Source organism: Vipera berus, assembly GCF_964194415.1.
Source record: "Vipera berus genome assembly, chromosome: 5".
In the NCBI taxonomy this organism is placed as follows: Eukaryota; Metazoa; Chordata; class Lepidosauria; order Squamata; family Viperidae; genus Vipera; species Vipera berus.
The window spans coordinates 62228930-62249035 of record NC_138207.1 but is presented as its reverse complement, the minus strand read 5'-3'; the positions used below and the strand labels follow the sequence as shown (position 1 = coordinate 62249035).

General features: G+C 40.9%; 1 protein-coding gene across 1 annotated transcript in view; it reads left to right on the top strand.

The window, feature by feature from the left end:
- CPXM2 (carboxypeptidase X, M14 family member 2) overlaps positions 1 to 20106 on the top strand; it is a gene marked incomplete at its 3' end in the record, with an annotated part of 119950 nt that overhangs the window by 60228 nt on the left and 39616 nt on the right. The window contains exons 5-7 of the mRNA XM_081328725.1: positions 9316 to 9400; positions 12284 to 12434; positions 14449 to 14537. Coding sequence (XP_081184851.1) covers positions 9316 to 9400; positions 12284 to 12434; positions 14449 to 14537 — 325 coding nt within the window. The remainder of the gene's footprint in view (positions 1 to 9315; positions 9401 to 12283; positions 12435 to 14448; positions 14538 to 20106) is intronic.

The window sequence follows — 20106 nt, the reverse complement described above, 5'->3', positions numbered from 1 at the left end:
GTAGGAGGTCACTGGGTGACTTTGTGTCCAAGGGCTTATTTCAGCCCACCCTACTTTGCTCCTTTGTTGACTGCATCATAATACATCAGGGGTCTTCAAACTCGGCCCTTTTATGACTCATGGACTTCAACTCCCAGAATTCCTCAGCCAGCATGCCTCATGGTGGAAGAACCCATTCAGTTGAATTATATGAACAGTATCATACTTTCTTCGCTAGATGGCACTGGACGTAGGCATATCTGAGAGGAGTGAGGAGCTTTTTTGTGTGTCAGTTCTGCTTCTAAACGAGACAATTATGTTTTTGTGTCACTTTTAGACTTTTTAGTCCCTCTTTAACAGGCTGCAAATGTTCGAGACTTGCAATAGAACCCTGAAATAAACTTCCATGCTGGGCTGCATATGGTGATTTTCTCATAAAAAGGTCAAGTGTTTGAACACCATTTTTTTTTTGGGAAAAAAAACACAACGCAATTGCTATGATGACAAATTTCACAGGCACACATTTATTTAAATGCTGGCATTCTTTTTTCCCTTGTCATCTGCCTATGCACAGTAGACAGCTACCAAATTAAACTGTTAGAAAAATCTAAAATGGGTCTAATGATGAGTTTGATTAGATTCAATGGTTTCTTTGCGGTAAGCTTTAGGAAACTTGTGACTAAGGGGAAAACTTGTTTTTCTGGCCATTTTGGAAATTCTGTTCCTTTGTCATGGGTAATCTGGTTGCTAAATTAGATTTTTATGGCAATTAAACAATAATGCCATATACAGGGGCCACATTTTTCATATCTTTCCCAATGAGTAATAAACCCCATTTTACAATTCCAGTCTTAAGGACATAAAACCTTCCAGTCATATTGATCTGCAGTTTTATGACATATTCTGGAAATGGAGACACATTCTTAACTCTTTTAGAGACTAGAGTTAGATTTGCAAACTCACCTAAGCTGAAGGGCTATTTTCATCTCTGGAAATTCCATGCCCAGAACCTTCAAGTAAGGATGTTCAAAATGTTAAAAAGCTCTTTTGAATGTAGGTGAAGAGGAAAGTGGGATCATAATGTATTTTCAGGCACAGGTAGTCCTTGACGTATGACCAGAATTGAGCCCAAGATTTTTGTTGCTAAGCAAGACAGTTGTTAAGTGAATTTTGCCCCATTTTATGACCTTTCTTGTCACCGTTGCTCAGTGACTCACCGCAGTTGCTAGGTTGGTAACACGGTTATTAAACGAATCTGGCTTCCCCAGGCTTGACAGAAGGTAGCAAAAGGAGATCCCAGGACCTTGGGACACTGCGACCGTCATAAATATGAGTCAGTTACCCAGAGTCTGAATTTTGATCACATGACCGTGAGGATGTTGCAAACGTAAAAAATGGTCCTAAGTCACTTTTTTTCAGTGCTCTTGTAATTTTGAACATTCACTAAATCAGGGATCCCCAACCTTGGCAACATGGCTGGCTGGGGAATTCTGGGAGTTGAAGTCCACAAGTCTTAAAGTTGCCAAGGTTGGGGATCCCTGCACTAAATGAACTAGGACTGTTCTGGAGGGCTGGACCAATGTAACATGATTTGGTGCCACCTCAACTCTTCAGGCTGATTCAGGTGAGGGGCAAGTGCTGTGCAGATAAAGAAAATTGCTTTAGCTCCTTGCCCTCCTGGGGCATCAGCTGACTCTGATAATGACTCTGCAGGGCCGGACCCAATTCGGCATCTTGTCCCACCCTCTCCAGCACAAATATTTAGTGACAACTAAAGGGCTGAATATGGTCTAGGCCAGGGGTAGGCAACCTCGGCTCTTTTATGACTCATGGACTTCAACTCCCAGAATTCCTGAGCCAGCATGGCTCAGTATGGAAACCTCTCCATTTCTCCTCAGCATGGCTGGCTCAGGAATTCTGGGAGTTGAAGTCCATGAGTCATAAAAGAGCCGAGGTTGCCTACCCCTGGTCTAGGCCCTAGGGACTGTAAAATACCCAGGTTTTCAAAGCTATTTAGCAAGCATCTGGATATAGTGCTGGATTGCAGCACTATATTTCAATATTTTAACAATGCTAGAGTTTTTACTCCCCCCTCCCCCAGTACTTGGATACTTCTATATACCACTTTAATTATATATCTCAAGGAGATTCACAACCCAAGTGATAAAACAATAATTCAGTAATTTGAATCTAAATAGGCTACAGAAAAGGAAACTCCCAAAACATATTCCAGATCTAGAATTGATTACCTTTGAAGATCAGGACTTGACTGGGCCATTTTTAGACCCCTGTAGAGTATATTATTGTACAAATATATGTAACTGAGCCGAGGGGAAACGTTTTGATGGGTGTACGTTATGTTTCCAACCTAAAGATACTGCATACCCAAATACACGCACCTATACACAACTCAGTAATTCTATAATTCTTACTCCTGTAAGCAAAATTACTTAAAGATGAAAAAATGGCAACACTTTCAAAAGTAAATATTATTTAAATCACAATACTTTATCAAACTATTTGAAATTACCCCATAAATCAATGATATACAATTTAAACATATTTTCCTTTTATATCTAGCTTTTCTAAGAAATTATTTAAGCTAGCATGTTATGACAGTGCTGCTTTTTTGCAGATTTGGACTGCATATTTTTTTTTCTCTGCTCCCAAGATGGCGGACGTGCTGAGGTGAGCTCTGTGAACTCCAGTGGTTAAGCGTCCCCCAGGAGCCCCTCAGGGGTGCCTTTGAGCCCCCTGTGTTGGGGTTCAGGGTGGACAGGCAACGAAGCAGGCAATGTGCCGTCCGTGGCGTCTCCGGGCCGTTCTCGGGCCATTTGCGGCCGTTTGCAGCCGATGCCGGTGTTCTCTCGCTGCTTTGGGCCGTCTCGGGCCGCTCTTGGCGGCGTAGGCGTCTTCGAGCTGTTTTTGGCGGAGGAGACGCCCGCGGATCATCTGGGCGGAGGAGGAGACGGCGGCGACGGCGGCGGCAGCAATGTCTTTGGGCCGCTCTCGGGCTGTTTTTGGGCCGCTTTCATCGTCATCGTCGTCGTCATCTTCGGACCTTGCTTGGCCCGCTTCGGTGATCAGCGATGGCGTTTTTTGGGCCTTTGGCCCGTTTTGCCGACAGCGTTCCTCTGACCCGTTTTTGGACCGAGTGGCGGCGGCGGCGTCTTAGGCAACGGCGATGGTGGCAGCGACGTTGCAGCGGGCAGCGTTCCTCTTTGGTAGCGGCAGCGGTAGTGGCTCTTGCAGTGGTTCCTGCGACGGCGAGGCCCTCCGCTTCCCGACTCCTCATCCCCCCCCTTTGAAGACCTGAGACTCCCGTACCTCTGGGAGGCCGCGCTCTGGACGGCCCCAACTAGTGGCTGGGGGCCTATGGAGTTGCGGCCAGGAACGACACCCAGTATGACAGTGCGGCGAGGGAACTGTGGGGGTGACTGGACTGGCCAGCCGGTACCAGACGGGAACTCACCATCTTGCGGCCTAGCTAGACTTCCTGCCCCGCACATATTTCTGCCTGCATATAAACTCTCTTGCCTGCCCTCCTTTCCCCATAGGACCAGATGGGCCTGGGTGCAAGCCACGGTGGGAGAGTGGCTTGGTCTTACATCTGCAGCCCCATAGAGGTGGGAGCTCTATGGGGTGTGCTTCGCCCAGAGTGCGTTTTCTGGACCATCCCCAGGAACAGAGTCGCAACCCGTCGTGAGAGGATGGGGGGGTGGCCTGTTTCTGGGGTTCACCCGGCTGAGTGGCAGTGAAGCTGGGTGATGGTCCAGATACTCACCTATCCTCTGACTCGACCCTCCTACTGAACTACTATCTATGGGACTGCCTTCCCTGGATCCTCCTGGACTTTTATGCACCTACGTTACTCTAACACGGACCTGTTCGCCCTCAGGGGTGCCCCCCTCTCCTGGGTGCGACCCACCTTTTTTACTACCTCCAACCTCGATGAAGGGCCCGACTATTGGGACCCTGAGAGATGGCCGGGCAGGGGCAGGGGCCTCCAGCATAAATTTAATAAGAGGCCCCTGGTTAATTTTTTAGTAAATTTTTTTTGGGGTCAGGGAGGGGGGTGGGAGTGGGCTGTGGTTGTTTGGCTAAGGGGGGTGGTCCAACAACCGTTGCTCAGGCCAGGCCTGGGATTGATCGCGAAGGGGGAGAGCGGGGTGCGGTTGCCTCTGAGGCTCGGGAGCGGGTCGTGGGACTACCAATTCCCAGGACGTTGGGGAACGGCAGCAAGTGTATGAACAGAGGGCCGTATCGATACCGGGAGGGTCATCTCCGCTATCTACAAGCGGTGAGGCGCTCCGACCCTCTGTCTCTTCCCCGAGGTCCTGGGAGCGAGGATGTGCAGCCTCCTGAGCTCCGGCTGGTCTACCTGAATGCCAGGTCCGTTGCTAATAAGGCTCCCCTTGTTCGGGATCTAGTTGAGGGTGAGCATGTGGACCTGGCTTGCATCACGGAGATTTGGTTGGGCCCAGAGGGCGGTGTTCCTTTGGTTGATCTTTGCCCACCAGGTTTCCGGGTGCTACACCAGCCCCGGGCTCATGGTAGGGGCGGAGGAGTGGCGGTAGTTATTAGGGAGACCCTATGTCCGCGGGAGACCACCGTTCCTCAGATAGTTGGGTGCGAGTCTCTGTTTTTGAGATGTGGTCCTGGGGCGCAGTTGGGCTTGCTGCTGGTATACCTTTCGCCTAGTCGCGCAGCGGCAGCCCTGCCTGAGCTACTCGATGTCCTCTCGGGGTTGGTGATTGAGTTCCCCAAACTTATAGTTTTGGGCGACTTCAATCTACCATCCCTAGGAGGATCATCTGAGTTAGCTCGGGAGTTCATGGCTTCCATGATGGCCATGGACCTGACGCAAATAATTCTTGGACCTTGAAGGAGGCGGTGGTGAGACCTCTTCTCAAGAAGCCCGCCTTGGACCCAGCTGTGTTAAATAACTTTCGTCCGGTCTCCAACCTTCGCTTTCTTGCGAAGGTTGTTGAGAGTGTGGTGGCGCATCAGCTCCCTCTGGTCCTGGATGAAGCGGATTATCTAGACCCGTGCCAATCGGGTTTCAGGCCCGGGTACAGCACGGAGACGGCATTGGTCGCTCTGGTGAATGATCTCTGGAGGGCCCGGGACAGGGGATATTCCTCTGTCCTAGTCCTATTAGACCTCTCGGCGGCTTTCGATACCATCGACCATGGTATCCTGCTGCGGCGTCTCAGGGGATTGGGAGTGGGAGGCACAGTTCTTCAGTGGTTCTCCTCCTATCTCCTGGGACGTTCGCAGTCGGTGTTGGCAGGAGGGCAGAGGTCGACCCCAAGGTCTCTCGTTTGTGGAGTTCCTCAGGGGTCGGTCCTCTCGCCTCTCCTGTTCAACATCTACATGAAACCGCTGGGTGAGATCATTCGTGGTTTTGGAGTGGGTTATCATCAGTATGCTGATGACACCCAGCTTTTCATCTCGACCCCAAACCACATCAGTGATGCCCTCGACGTGATGTCCCGTTGCCTGGAAGCAGTCCGGGAATGGATGGGGAGGAACAGGCTTCAACTCAACCCGGACAAGACTGAATGGCTGTACATACCGGCATGTCAGGATATTCAGAGTATTCCATCTCTTAATATCGGGGGCGAGTTATTACCCCCCGTAGATAAGGCTCGCAATCTGGGTGTCCTCTTAGATTCACAGCTCTCCTTAGAAGATCATATAGGAGCTGTGACTAGAGGGGCCTTCGCTCAGGTTTGTCTGGTGCGCCAGCTCCGACCCTATCTGGACCTGGATGCCTTGCGTACAGTCACCCATGCACTTGTGACCTCTCGTCTTGACTACTGCAACGCTCTTTACATGGGGCTGCCCTTGAGAACCACTCGGAAGCTTCAGCTGGTGCAGAGTGCAGCTGCACGAATGCTTTTGGGGGTCTCCCGATACTCCCATATTACACCTCTGCTCCGTGAGCTGCACTGGCTTCCAGTTGCCTTCCGTGTGAAATTCAAGGTGCTAGTGATGACATACAAAGCCCTACATGGCGTGGGTCCGGATTACCTACGGGAGCACCTACTGCCAGCGTCAACATCCCTCCGTCCTGTGCGCTCCCACAGAGAGGGCCTCCTCAGGGTGCCACCGGTCAGAGAATGTTGGCTGGGGGGGAGAGCATTCTCGGTGGGTGCGCCAATCCTTTGGAACCGCTTACCAGCTGAAATCCGGATGGCCCCCGACCTTCGCTCCTTCCGGCGTGATCTAAAAACCTATCTATTCCAACAAGCTGGCCTGGCCTGATGGATTTGGGTTTTACAATTTCCTCACTCTGTTGCTTTATTGTATTCCTACTTTATTGCTCTGTACACCGCCCTGAGTCCTCCGGGAGAAGGGCGGTATATAAAACAAACAAACAAACAAACAAACAAACAAACAAACAAACAAACAAACAAACAAATAAATAAATAAATATTCAGCACTTAAAAATAACCTCAATAATGAATTCATTGCTTCTGTGCATATAATGTTTTTTTCCTTCTGCATTTTTTCATATTCATAAATGGAAGAAATGTATCTAGTTTTATAACTGAGAGACTAGTTTCAAAGAAATGTGGGATTATTTCCATGTATGTTGTTTATTATTTAAATGGCAGGTTTTTTTCAGGACCTTTTTGAACTTAGTGAATGTTCTTTTTAAATATTGCTTAAATATAACACACTGAATTCACAAGTTCACAAAAAACCTTAGCACAACTCTGGAGGATAGGAGAGATACATCCTTTTTAGTGATACTCAACATTTTAAAACATACAAAAGGAATGGTATAAAGATAGTCCTCAACTTACAACAATTCATTTTGTGAGTTTCAAGTTACAAAGACACTGAAAGCAAAGTCAATGGGAAAACCAGGTTCACTTAACAACCATGTTACTAATTTAAACAACTGCAACAATTCTCTTAGCAACCATGGCTAAAAAGGTCGTAAAATGGGGCAAAATTCACTTTACACATGTCTCAGTTAACACCATAAATTTGAGCTCAATTCTGGTCATAAGTCAAGAACTACCTGTAGTCATATTATTTATATATACACACAGGTGTACCTGAAAATTATGGTAGAAAAAAAGCATGGTGCCCAATGGGTGAAGCTGTATTACCTGGTCACGGCCAATGATTTTTTTTAACTATACCCTGCAGCTGACTTATGAATATCAAAATAAAAATCCAAGTAGTTTATTTATTTATGGAATTTATTTACCACCTCAATTTTCATGGACTTTAGGAGGTTGATTAATTTCCATGTTAAGCTTTTAATTAATGAAGCAATCTAATTTAGTTAATTAGGGAGATGGGAGGTTTAGAAATAGGAAATCTAAATAAGGGTGATATTTAAACTATTTGGGATGGCAGATTTGGTTTCAACTTGTCTTTTAGTATTTTTTCCCCCTCTCTTTCATAGTTAATTTTTGCTTTCCTTGGATTGTGGATTGGGTTCACCTGCTAATTGCCTCTCTTCTAATATTGCTGGCTGCACTATTATAGTCTTTCTTATTTCTGCCACATGCATTGTACTTCCACTACTCTCAGCAGGCATGGCTGCAGATAAGGGAAATGTAAAATGGTACCAATATGGTGAAAGCAATAATACTGGCTTTAAATAGGATATTGGGATCATTTTCCCCCCCTTTTAAATGGGATTTTGCTTTACAGCAAAGAGTTGAGATGTGGAAGTTTTATACTGTACGTGTTAATTCATGTTCTTATTTTAGAGCTGTGCTGCAACTTTTTCCTGACAATTGGATTGAAGAAGATGTTACCTATTGATTTGCTTGTGGTTAGGATATGTGACAAGTTTAAAATTTGTGAATTAAGAGGAGGTGAAGAAATTGTTTACTTGTCTACTTGTTGTAATGAGGTTGGGAAGCTGCTTTCTTTAGGTGGGGAGTTATTTACTTTTAATAAAATAATTACCAAAAAAGATCTTTTTGTAAAGTTAGGTAGGACAATAATTTTTAGTATTGTGAAAAGAAAGGGATGATTCTTCACTGATTTTCTTTGAAATTGCTAGCTTTATTAATTTATAGTGAAGATTTCAATCTTTTGTTTCTTGAAATAACAATTTAGTGCAGTCCTTTCTTTGGAAATTTTGCACACATAGGAGATAAATAAAAGGTTTAAGGGATATTGGCTATTAACATTAAAATATTGCATGACAATGATTAAATGTCCATGTGAAGACATTTATGTTCATAAAGCCTACAGTATATTCCAGTTTTAAATACAAATTGACAAATCTGCTTTTTCTTTCCAAAGCATAGCATATATTAATAATAACAATAATAGAATAATAATATGTACTATGGTTTTATTGTTGTATGATATGTTGCTTACAAAGAGGGACATACCAAATTATTATAATAGTACAAGGAAAATCACCTTCTATAAAAGGGAATCTTTTCTAGAATGAAAATTTGGAATGAGGAAATTGAATATTATGTACTTTTAAATCAGTAGCAAAGATTCTTAAAATCTTACATATATTGCTTATAATAAAATAATGTGAGTAGTTACAAAAAAGTCAACTCCACTCCAATAAATAGGAGATTGGCACATTGGAACATTCAACCAAAGAATACAAGTCTGTCCAGTTAGTATTCTATTTTTGTTCGATATTGAAATGAATGTAGTGTTATAAAAATCACTAAGATTTAAGGAGGTGACTGAGCTTCTGAATTTCAGTGAAAAAATAAGATTGATCTTTATAACAGTGTTGTGTTTATGACATGTTTGACCCCTCCCTCAAACTCAGCCTGGTCATGTCCCCCATCTACCTTGGTACTCAACTGCTTTGAAGCTAATCAAATTTGGTACTTAACACATTTTGATGTGAAAATTTTGTTCGGGTAGTCATTGTTTGTTTGGTACTTGAAGCACAAGCTAGAACTTCTCAGTGTCGGCTGCCTTGTGACTCTAACCCTACATTGTTCCTATGAGAAAAAATTGTTTGGTATTCATTGTTTTTGGCACTCATCATGCCTCCTGTAATCAATTAATGATAAGTACCAAGGTACCACTGTACTTATTAGAGTCTGGGCATTATGTATTCCATTTATGTTGCATGTTTTAATTTTGTAGTTCTATTTTTTTTTCTTTTCAAAGAACTAGCAGATGATATATAAATGCTGCCAACAGATATATAAATAGAAGCATCCTTAAGGAAGCAAGCAATTAAATTACTATAATTGTCCCATCAAACTGAAAATAACATGCTGCAAAATAAGGTGGGCTTTGATATTCTTTAGAAAGCAGATACAATGCATTAATAATAATAATAATTTAAGAAAACCATCCTCTGTTTCTTTCTAGGAGTGACTGGGTAACATCTTTCAGAGTTATGGTGAGCAATGACAGTCATGAATGGATCACTGTCAAAAATGGTTCTGGAGATATGGTTAGTGTCCCAAGAAATATCTTAACTGCTTATGCCCATTCAGCAGTCATATCCCTATTAGTAAGATGGCTTAATTTCACCATTCACCTCACCAAATTTTAGAGAACCATCAGAAGCTAGCCAGATGAAATGATCAGAAAGCCTGTAAATAACCAGATCTTAGTGAAATTAAGAATAGTGGATGCTTAATTTTGAACTTCACTATTGAAGACCATTACATACACCTTCCACATAGATCAGGTCAAGTAGTTAAAGCAGTTTACAAAATCTTTCTAATCAATCTCAAAAATACAAGCCTATTTGTTAGGGGGAAAAAAATCTCAAGTGAAGTTTAGGCTACTCAAAGATTCATTAAATCTCTTGCCTGCCATTTTTGTTTTTCAACAGACACCCAGTTCAGGTAATAAAGTCTTATGAACAAGAACACTGAGCTCTACAAGAGAGATATGCATGTTTCCAGTTTCCCTATAAGTTTTATTATGGCTAATGCAATACTCCAGACTTTTCAAAGTCTGTTACAGTTTGCAATATTTGTAAATGGTGAATTTATATTCTGACCGTGGTGCATTATTATTTTTTTAGACACCCCTAGATTAGGAACGTCTCCATTAACAGTATATTCAAGACAGAAAAGATTCTTGAAAATGGAGAAATGGGATAAATGTTTGGGCTTCCATCATTCCATACTGTATTGCTTATGATGAGTTCACTGCACTGTTTGAATTAAGAATAATCATGGCCATTCTATACATTCAATTACAATTTTTTTACCCAAAAAAGGCAACTCATACATTGTTCACTGTAACAGAACAAACATTTGTGCCACAAATTATCAAAGAGTAGAGTATGAATGCATGCCTATTATAATAATAAGCACAGTAATAGAACTAATATAACATCTAAGAGAAAATGCAATTATTTAATTTAAGTAGAAGAACCAGTAGTATGTAGAGTCAATTACCTGCAATTGATCTGGATATATATTTTTTCTTCTGCTGACTTTTTTATGTTAATTTTCCCATAGATGAAGTGCAAATAGCAGTCTTGGAAGAGATCTAAAGCAAGTTTTACAACCTATAGTTTCAAAGTTCATACAGCCTCCTCCAAAGCTGCCTAATGTGACAGAATTAAGAAAGCTGTGGAGTATTTTAAATTTATAACTTTAGATATAATTTGTTTTTTTTTTGTTTTTGTTCTACTCTGACACTATCTATCCTAGTTTGACCTACTTTTTCGGATCAGAAGTCTGTACCTTTCCCAACTAATACATTTTATTAAAACTCATAAGCTTTTGTGAGCTTTTCCTTGCCAGATAGCTCAAGTGGGTTCAGCAACAGTTTCCCTTCCCTATCCTATGTAATTTAATATTTATTTAATGCTCACAGTTTATATATATATATATATATATAATTACAAGCATAATACCTTTTCTCCCAAACTGTAAAAATATTCTTGCACAAAGCACAAGATATTTAATCTATGTTTTATGTTCCTGAAGTAGATTTATATCAATAAAAGCATCCTCTGAAATATCTAAACAATTCTGTGCGTTGTTTTCTTGGACAGCTTTCATTACCTTCTGAAAGTCTGCGGTCTAAGACCCAAACAAGGGTTAATGCCAGGGGTCTTCAAACTTCTCCCTTTTATGACTTGTGGACCTCAACTCCCAGAATTCCTCAGCCAGCGTGCCTGGCTGAGGAATTCTGGGAGTTGAAGTCCATAAGTCATAAAAGGGACAAGTTTGAAGACCCCTGGTTTATGCCATCACCATCCCTCTGTTTGTGATCTCTCCTAGTTCTCATTTCACTGATACTGTGTCATCAGCGAAAAGCCAAAATATAGAATACAGGTAGTTCTCTACTTACAACTGTTCACTTAGTGACCATTCAAAGTTACAACGGCATTGAAAAAATTGACTTATGACCATTTTTTCAGACTTATGACCATTGCAGCATCCCTGTGGTCATGTGATTTACATTCAGATGCTTGACAACTGACTCACATTTATGACGGTTGCAGTATCCCAGGGTCACGTGACCATCCTTTGCCACATTCTGACAAGCAAAGATAATGGGGAAGCCAGATTCATTTAACAACCAGGCTACTAATTTAACAACTGCAGTGATTCACTTAATGACTCTTAAGTGTTGCCCCACAAAAAAGTGGGGCAAAACTGACTTAGCAAATTTCTCACTTAGCGACGTAAATTTTGAGTTCATTTGCGGCTGTAAGTGGAGGACTACCTGTACTTTCAAACTGAATTGGATTGACAATGTTTTTCCCCCAATACTGCTTGGTTAAAAAAAATGTTTTCCATTTGTTTCACTGCTATATTCTCATAATCCATATTTATTCAGCTGGTGGCATTCCCTTTGTCTAAGGCAGGGGTCCACAACCTTGATAACTTTAAGACTTGTGGACTTCAGCTCCCGGAATTCCTCAGTCAGGTATGGAGCTGAAGTCCACAAGTCTTCAAGCTGTCAAGGTTGCAGACCCCTGGTCTAAGGAGGTAGAGCCCTAAGTATCCCTTTTCAAGGCTATATGCAGCACTCACTCTACCCAAAGGTAGATTCCTCACGAAAAGGCACAGACTCAGGTGATGTTTTGTTGGAGGCATATTTTTCCCCCCTTAACTTGCAAAGCAGTAATATGCTACCTTGCAAGTTAATGTGAAGACAAGGAAGATGAGGGAAGGAAGTTTCTCTCAAACACAGTAATCCATTTTAATTTTGCCTCAAAAGAGGCTCCATTTAAACTGAAGAAAATGGGCCTAGGAATAATATTTTCTTTGGTTGGTCCATGAAATACTTAATTCTCCTTCTAACTTTTCTCAGCTTTCAGTTTCTGTTATTAACAATGCCCCTTCTCTGTGTTTTAAAATAGCTTTTTGAAGGCAACAGTGAAAAGGAAATCCCGGTCCTTAATGAGTTGCCGGCGCCCCTTGTGGCACGTTACCTGCGGATAAACCCTCAATCCTGGTATGAGGAAGGAAATGTGTGCATGAGACTTGAGATCCTAGGCTGCCCTCTCCCAGGTAAAGCCATGCTTAGCACCAGACTTGGCATAAAGCATACTATATTTATTCCACAGAGCATAACAACAACAACAACAACAACAACAACAACAACAACAACAACAATAGAGTTGGAAGGGACCTTGGAGGTCTTCTAGTCCAAACCCTGCTGAATCTTTTTGAACCAGATGGGATATTAAGGATGTTCTGAACTTCTTAGATATGCTGTCAAAAAATGATACAGTACAGGTTGTCCTCGACTTACAACTCTTCATTTAGTGACTGTTCAAGTTTGAAACGGCATTGAAAAAAGTGACCTTTAACTGTTTTTAGCATGACCATTGCAGCATCCCCATGGTCATGTGATTAAACTTCAGATGCTTGGCAATGGACTCATATTTATGACAGTTACGATGTCTGACAAGCAAAGTGAATGGGGAAGCCAGATTCACTTAACAACTGTATTACTAACTTAACAAGTATAGTGATGCACCTAACAGTTGTGGCAAGAAAGGTTGAAAATGGGGTGATACTCGCTTAAGAAATGTCTCACTTAGCAACATAAATTTTGGGCTCCATTGTGGACGTAAGTCAAGGATTACCTACATAATAGGGCAAACCAGGAATTTTTCTCCTTTCCATTTTGTCCAGCTAGCCAAGATATTCCATTTATCTTTTATTGTACCATTTGACTTTGCGGAATTGGACACAGCTCCAAACAAAGCACTAGTTAGCAGCCATCCATCATTCTGAATTTCTGAAAAATCTGATCTACTTAGAGTGCTAAGTCATTAAAAAAATAGAAGGTAGAATTATTTCCATAAATTATAAGGGGGATTTTTTCCATTATAGCTTTTTATTAGAGTTAATAATACATGAAGAAACTAGAAAAGGTACACACACAGTAGCTGTTCATATTCTTTCTTGGTTTTTTTATTCTACAAATAGATACATAATAAGACATAATTTGCAGTAGCCTGGAAAAGATATTGATTGATTGGTTGGTTGGTTTAAATTTATATGCCACCCATCTCACTGTTGAAGCAACTCTGGATAATTCCCCCCCCCCCCACTATTTATTCCACAAAAATATCCACAGAGATTTTTGCCCTTATTGTAAGGATCTATATCTGGATTTGATTGGTTTTCAGTATTTTCTTGACTTATTTTTCTTGATGTTGGAAAGAATATTAATGGCATAACCTAAGAAGTATGTGATTAGACTCATAGACTTCAATTTTTGGCCCCAGTCCATCTGTAGTGAAAATTGCTATTGTAATTCGATGCAGTGACTTTTTGAGATAACTTTATATGTAAGAATTAAGTAAGGTGTCCAATTAGACTTCTCATTTTGAAATGGTCCTCTATGGATTTAACAATATGTACAGTAGTTGATAAATCTATATCAGTTTCTATGTTATCTCTACTTTATACTGGCATTGCAAAGATATAAAAATATTGAGTGAGAATAAAAAAACCAGAGTGGACCAGTTATATAAAGTTGTATCCCTATACTACTGTCAATTATGTAAAAGATCTAACTGATGATTAAATATTGACATATCCCTAGAAGAAGCTAAGTCTATTTTTGTACTTCACAGATCACTGAAAATTTTGTTCATTTTATACATGACATATAAACATCATTGTACTGGATAAATTTATCTAGTATTAGCTTCTGATATATATTCCTAAGCTAAATGTTAAGGTTAATCAAATATATAGATAAGCATATATAAATAACATGATGTGGATTATAACAAAGATTCTGGTGGTTTCAATGTAGATATGAATCTTATATCTGAAGAGTAAGGTTCTTCATTCTAAAGCAAAAATAAATTGAAATATGGAATAGGCTGTTGAATTGTCACCTGCAGTCTGTGTAGGGATTTTCAATCACCATTTTGACTATTCTAATCAGTTCACTATTACAACAAGATCTATGTTATTATCATTCAACAACTGTTTTGTGAATGATCATGGTAAAAATATTACTCTTTCTTTCTGAAAAATATTTATCTTTTTTTAATTACAGACCCAAACAATTATTATCACAGAAGAAATGAAATGACTACAACAGACAACCTAGATTTCAAGCATCATAATTACAAAGAAATGAGGCAGGTAGGATGCAAAGGAGAATGTGTATAAAGTTCCTTAAACAGGAAGCAAAGTGGCATTACTAAGAAGAGGTACCCTGAAGAAATGTGAGGTAAAAAAAGACAATGCAGAGAGTCTAAATCATACTAATGGGCTATTCGGTGATATAGCCTTAGGTTATAACCATTAAACTTTGTTTTAAAATAATTGGATGCGCTTATGATCAGTTGATTTAAAGCCTGCTTTAAAAAACAGTCAAAAATTTAGTTGCCTGTAATCACCTGGGAACATAATTTAGTTAAGTATTTCTCAAAATAATTCTCCCACCTACTTTATTGCAATTTTTTTTTAATTTTGAAAGGGACCTTGTTTTTTCTAGCTCTTTCTCAATAAGGACCTTTTAAAAATATTCATATGGGAGAATGACACATACTGTGTTGCCCTTAAGGTATTTCAGGGTTACTATGACATCAGGTTCTGGTTATGCTTACACTGAGTAAAAATTAAGAAAAGCCTTCTTCATGCAGCAGTTGTTCATATAACAGAATTACAGAGTTGGAAGAGAACTTAGAGGTCTTCCAGTCCAACCCCCTGCTCTGGCAGGAAACCCTATACCATTTTAGACAAATTGTTGGCTGGACATTTTACAAAAAATAGTTAGGAATGAAAGAAGTACAAGTCTGATTGAAAAGAGGATAGGCTCCGGCTAGTAGGAAATGACAGGGGAAAAAATCTATATTCAAGTTCTGAATTTATAGATGAAATAACAATTTGGAAATATTAGTAAGAATTTTGTACCAATGGGCTACACACAACCATCCTTGTTCAAGAAATATTTCTATACTAGCATGGTTCCAGCTTATGTGAAAGTCTTGTATGTATGTATGTATGTATGTATGTATGTATGTATGTATGTATGTATGTATAGGGTTTTCACTATAGATCATCTTATGGAGCCAATGGGAACTGGATCTTCAGAAGAACAAGTTGATATGTGGATGGACTGATCGCCACTTCTTGTATTCTGAGACCTGAGAGCTCAACAGAAATCTTATCTGGAATCAATGATTCTGCTGCCTGCTCTAAGAAACTTGTTTGATTTTATTATGCTTTTTGTTTAATTTTAAATGAAGCAAAATATTAGAAAGAAAGTACATTCTGTATCATGGTCTCCAAGCATCTCTTCATTTGGGAAAATAAGCAGCATGTTAGCTTCAGGGTAAATAACAGAATAACACAATAACAGAGGTGGAAGGGACCTTGGAAGTTTTCTAGTCAACCATCTGCTCAGGCAGGAGACCCTATACCATTTCAGACAAATGATTGTCCAATCTCTTCTTTAAAACTTCCAGTGTTGGAGCATCACAACTTCTGGGGGCAAGTTGTTCCACTGATTAATTGTTCTAACTATAAGAAATTTCTTCTTACTTCTAGGCTGCTTTTTTACTTGCTTAGTTTCTATCGATTGCTTCTTGTCCTGCCTTTAGGTGCTTTGGAGAATAGCTTGACTGCCTTTTCTTTGTGGTAACCCCTGAAATATTGGAACACTAGTATCATGTCACCTCTAATCCTTCTTTTCATTAAAGTAGACATACACAATTCCAGCAACTGTTCTTTATGTTTTAGCCTCCAGTCCCCTGATCATCTTTGTTGCTCTTCTCTGCACTCTTTCTAGACTCTCAACATCTTTTTTGCATCACGGCGACCAAAACTGGATGCAGTATTCCAAGTGTGGCCTTACCAAGGCTTTGTAAAGTGCTATTAACACTTCATAGGTTTCCTTCCCTGGAATAATTCTGAGAAAGCTCTTGTGATTGTGCAACACTGATTACGGGTAGTCCTCAAGTGACAACAGCAACTGGGACTGGAATTTCCATTGTTAAGTGAGGGTATACAAGGCATACCAGTCAGAAGGGAATTTCAAAAACTGGTCATAACCACCATTGAGTGCCATTGTTACTTCAACCGTTGCTGAATGAATAGTTGTAAGTTGAATAGTCGTAAGTCGGTAGTCAAATGAAAGGTCTTAGAGGCTCAGCCAGAGTCAAAGCCACCACAAAATGTCCTGTGTACTTCTGTGCTGTGGTACATGTTACCTGTGGCAGGGTAGATGGTCTGAACTTAAAGTCATATGGATCTATTCAAAATCATTCTGGCTTCTGTTGTCTTTCTTGTAGGTGCTCAGTACCCAGACCGTCTCCAGAATGCTGGAGAAATCTGAATATTAATTACAGTGAAAACCTAATCAGATGTATTGCATTAAAGTGCGAATTAAATGTACTAATTCACCAGCCTTCTGTAACTCAAAAAGTATCAAAATAAATTTATAAATGTATATTTTAAGGTAAAATAAGTTTTGGAACTAGTTAAAATATATAGTAAAATATCACATACCCCTTTTATAGATTTGTATGTGTCTCTGTGCGGGTCTGTGTCTGTGCAGATATATTTTAGTAAACCGAGAGCCAGTTTGGTCTAGTGGTTAAGATAAAGGTAAAGGTTCCCCTGCACATGCGTGCTAGTCGTTTCCGACTCTAGGGGCCGGTGCTCATCTCCGTTTCAAAGCCGAAGAGCCAGCGCTTGTCCGAAGACATCTCCGTGGTCATGAGGCTGGCATGACTAGACGCCAAAGGCGCACGGAACGCTGTTACCTTCCCACCGTAGTGGTCCCTATTTTTCTACTTGCATTTTTACGTGCTTTCGAACTGCTAGGTTGGCAGAAGGTGGTTAAGATACCAGCTTGTAAAAGAGACTGAGTTTCAGTTCTGCCTTAGGCATGAACACTATGTGGGTGACTTTGGATCAGTTACACTTTCTTAGCCCGCAATGTCAGGCTTAGGCGACATGCTGCTTGACCAATTCTTGTCTGAACTAATGGATCAACACTTGATTTATTCAAAGAAAGAAAGAAAGAAAGAAAGAAAGAAAGAAAGAAAGAAAGAAAGAAAGAAAGAAAGAAAGAAAGAAAGAAAAGAGCAGACTATATCTAGATTAAATTGTTAGCAATTTAATGTAGATATAGCTTGGAAAAGAGCACATAATAGATTCTTTAGATTTCCTCTCTCCTATAATCAGCGTATTTACCAGAGTGATTTTATCTATAAGTTAGATACCTTGATGTGGTTCTGATGATTCTGGATTCTCTCCAGTTGTGTCTAGCAAAGAGAGAGGTTTTAATTTCCTTCATTCTTTTACAGCATATGGGATTTAAAAACAGAAAAAACAAAGAACTAAATACTGTCTCCAATCAGCACAACCAATGGTGGGAAAAAGGGGGGGAAAATCAATCAAACAGCTAAATCTAAGACAAGACAGAGGCTGGGATTCCTCTGATTTCAACGTTTTGGCAATTTGGGGAGACTGTTACTTCCTGATCTCCAACCTTGGGAGGAAATCTAAATTGGATTTCTTTCTCTAAGGCCAAAGGACATAAAGTCTAAATGTCTAGGATTTTGCCTCAGAAAAATATAAATATTGCTGTCTAAATGAATGAGTGACATATAATATGCTTGATATATAATGTGCAGCAAAGCAGGGTCTGCAGCAAATACAAGTGTTGGATGGGGTTCTGTGAGAGGCTAAAAAGGAACGGAGGGAGGAAAGGGGGGAGCAAGTTCATTTGAATGTAGCCCTGGGCGACCATAGCAATTTTTCTAAGGTACAGTGGGAAATGTTGGATTTGTCAGCTAAGGAGGGCATTTGTATTTGTGATAACTCATCGGGGGGTTCTAAGAAACAAGAAATAACAATTTCCACAGCCTAAACAAGTTTAAAAACCCCTAAAGAAGGGGACTTTTGAAAGGAACTTGCTTTATGGTTGATCTGATTCTACTAGATACAGTAAATGAATAGTAGACTTCATACAGAGTGTACAGGTGGCATTAGAGGCCACAGAATGCAATTCCATACAAAGATTCAGAGAGATGTAAAAGCCCTTTCCAATTTATGTTTAGATATAATTAATATTCTTAGATTGAGTAATATCACTCTTAATTAATATCACCAGCAATGTAGGTGTAGAATGTGCTAAAGATTTTTTCCCTATCTTATTCTTCAAATATGTTTAGAAATGAAGTATATGAGACATTTTAGAGTATCAAATCTTCGCTGTATTTATCCTGGATGAGTCATCCTTCTTCCTTTTTACTGAACAATTGTGTACTGAGTCACACACTGTTCAGAAGAGATTTCATGGCCTATATTTCCAGCAGACAGATTAGATGAGTAGGAACTCAATTGGTATAATCAGTGTCAAGAACAATAACTTTAAAAGTGTTTTAATTCCTAAGGTTGGTCAGGTAGAATATATATATATATATATATATATATATATATATATATATATATATATATATATATATATATATATATATATATATATATATATATATATATATATATTCCCCCAGTACAGTCATATATATATATATATATATATATATATATATATATATATATATATATATATATATTCCCCCAGTACAGTCACTTCCACCAAATAAAGAGCTGTTATGTTGTACTCATCGTCTCAGTGTCCTTCCTGCTCTCCAGAACCCACTACACAACAGTGGTGATGAAGGTGGGATCCTGCTTTGCCTTAAAGAGCTGAATTCACGAGGGGATGGCTTCGTGTGCTGGAGGAAATAGGTATCTTCCCCCCTCCCTTCTACAGCCGGCTAGTCACCACGCTAGCGGCCACACATACTCAGAACCAACCGTCTGAGTTGGCGGAGCAGGATCTGAGAACAAGAGGAAGAAGATGCCGAAGGTCGGCCAGCCCAGAGAATTTGACATCCACCATCCCGAACGGTGGCCATCACACCTGGGGCAAGTCGAGAACTATCTCCAGGCAAACCAAATAGCCGAGGACGGCCTAAAAGTGGCGATCTTGCTTTGCATAAGCGGGCCTGCCACATTCGACTTGGCCGAAAGCCTATTCGCACCAACGCCAATCGAAACTGTCTCATACAGAGACCTCACGCAAAAGCTGAATGGGCATTTCAAGCCCAGAATGTCCGAGCTGGCCTGGCAGTTCTGGTTTTACCAGAAGGTACAACAGCCGGGGGAATCTGCGTCGGAGTTCATCACGGCCTTGTGACAGGCTGCCCGCCTCTGCAAGTTCTCCAACCTGGACAAGAGACTGCGTGACAGGCTGGTGTCTGGCCTAAGAGATAAGCAACTGCAACAGAGGCTTTTCGCAAGGCCCGATATAACTCTCCAAGACGCTCAAGATGAGATCTTGGCCGACGAGGCAGCCGGAGGCGCGGTGCAAGCGGTACAGATTCCCCTGCCCAGCAGCCCAGAGGAAGCAATACATTACGAAGGCGCTACGTACGGCCAGCTCACAGACAAGGAAGAAACTGACATCGACCAGATCCAGCAGAAAACGGAACAACGGGATCGACGATGCAAACACAGGGAGAGCCAGCAGAAGGCAGCTCCCTCCCCGAAATGCGGAGGCTGCGGAGGCAACCACCCACGGGTGATCTGCAAGTTCCAGTCGGCCACGTGTTGGGCCTGCAGAAAATTGGGCCACATCGCAGTGGTCTGCCGTAGCTGTTTCCGAGAGGGCCTACCCAAGCAACAGTCGGAG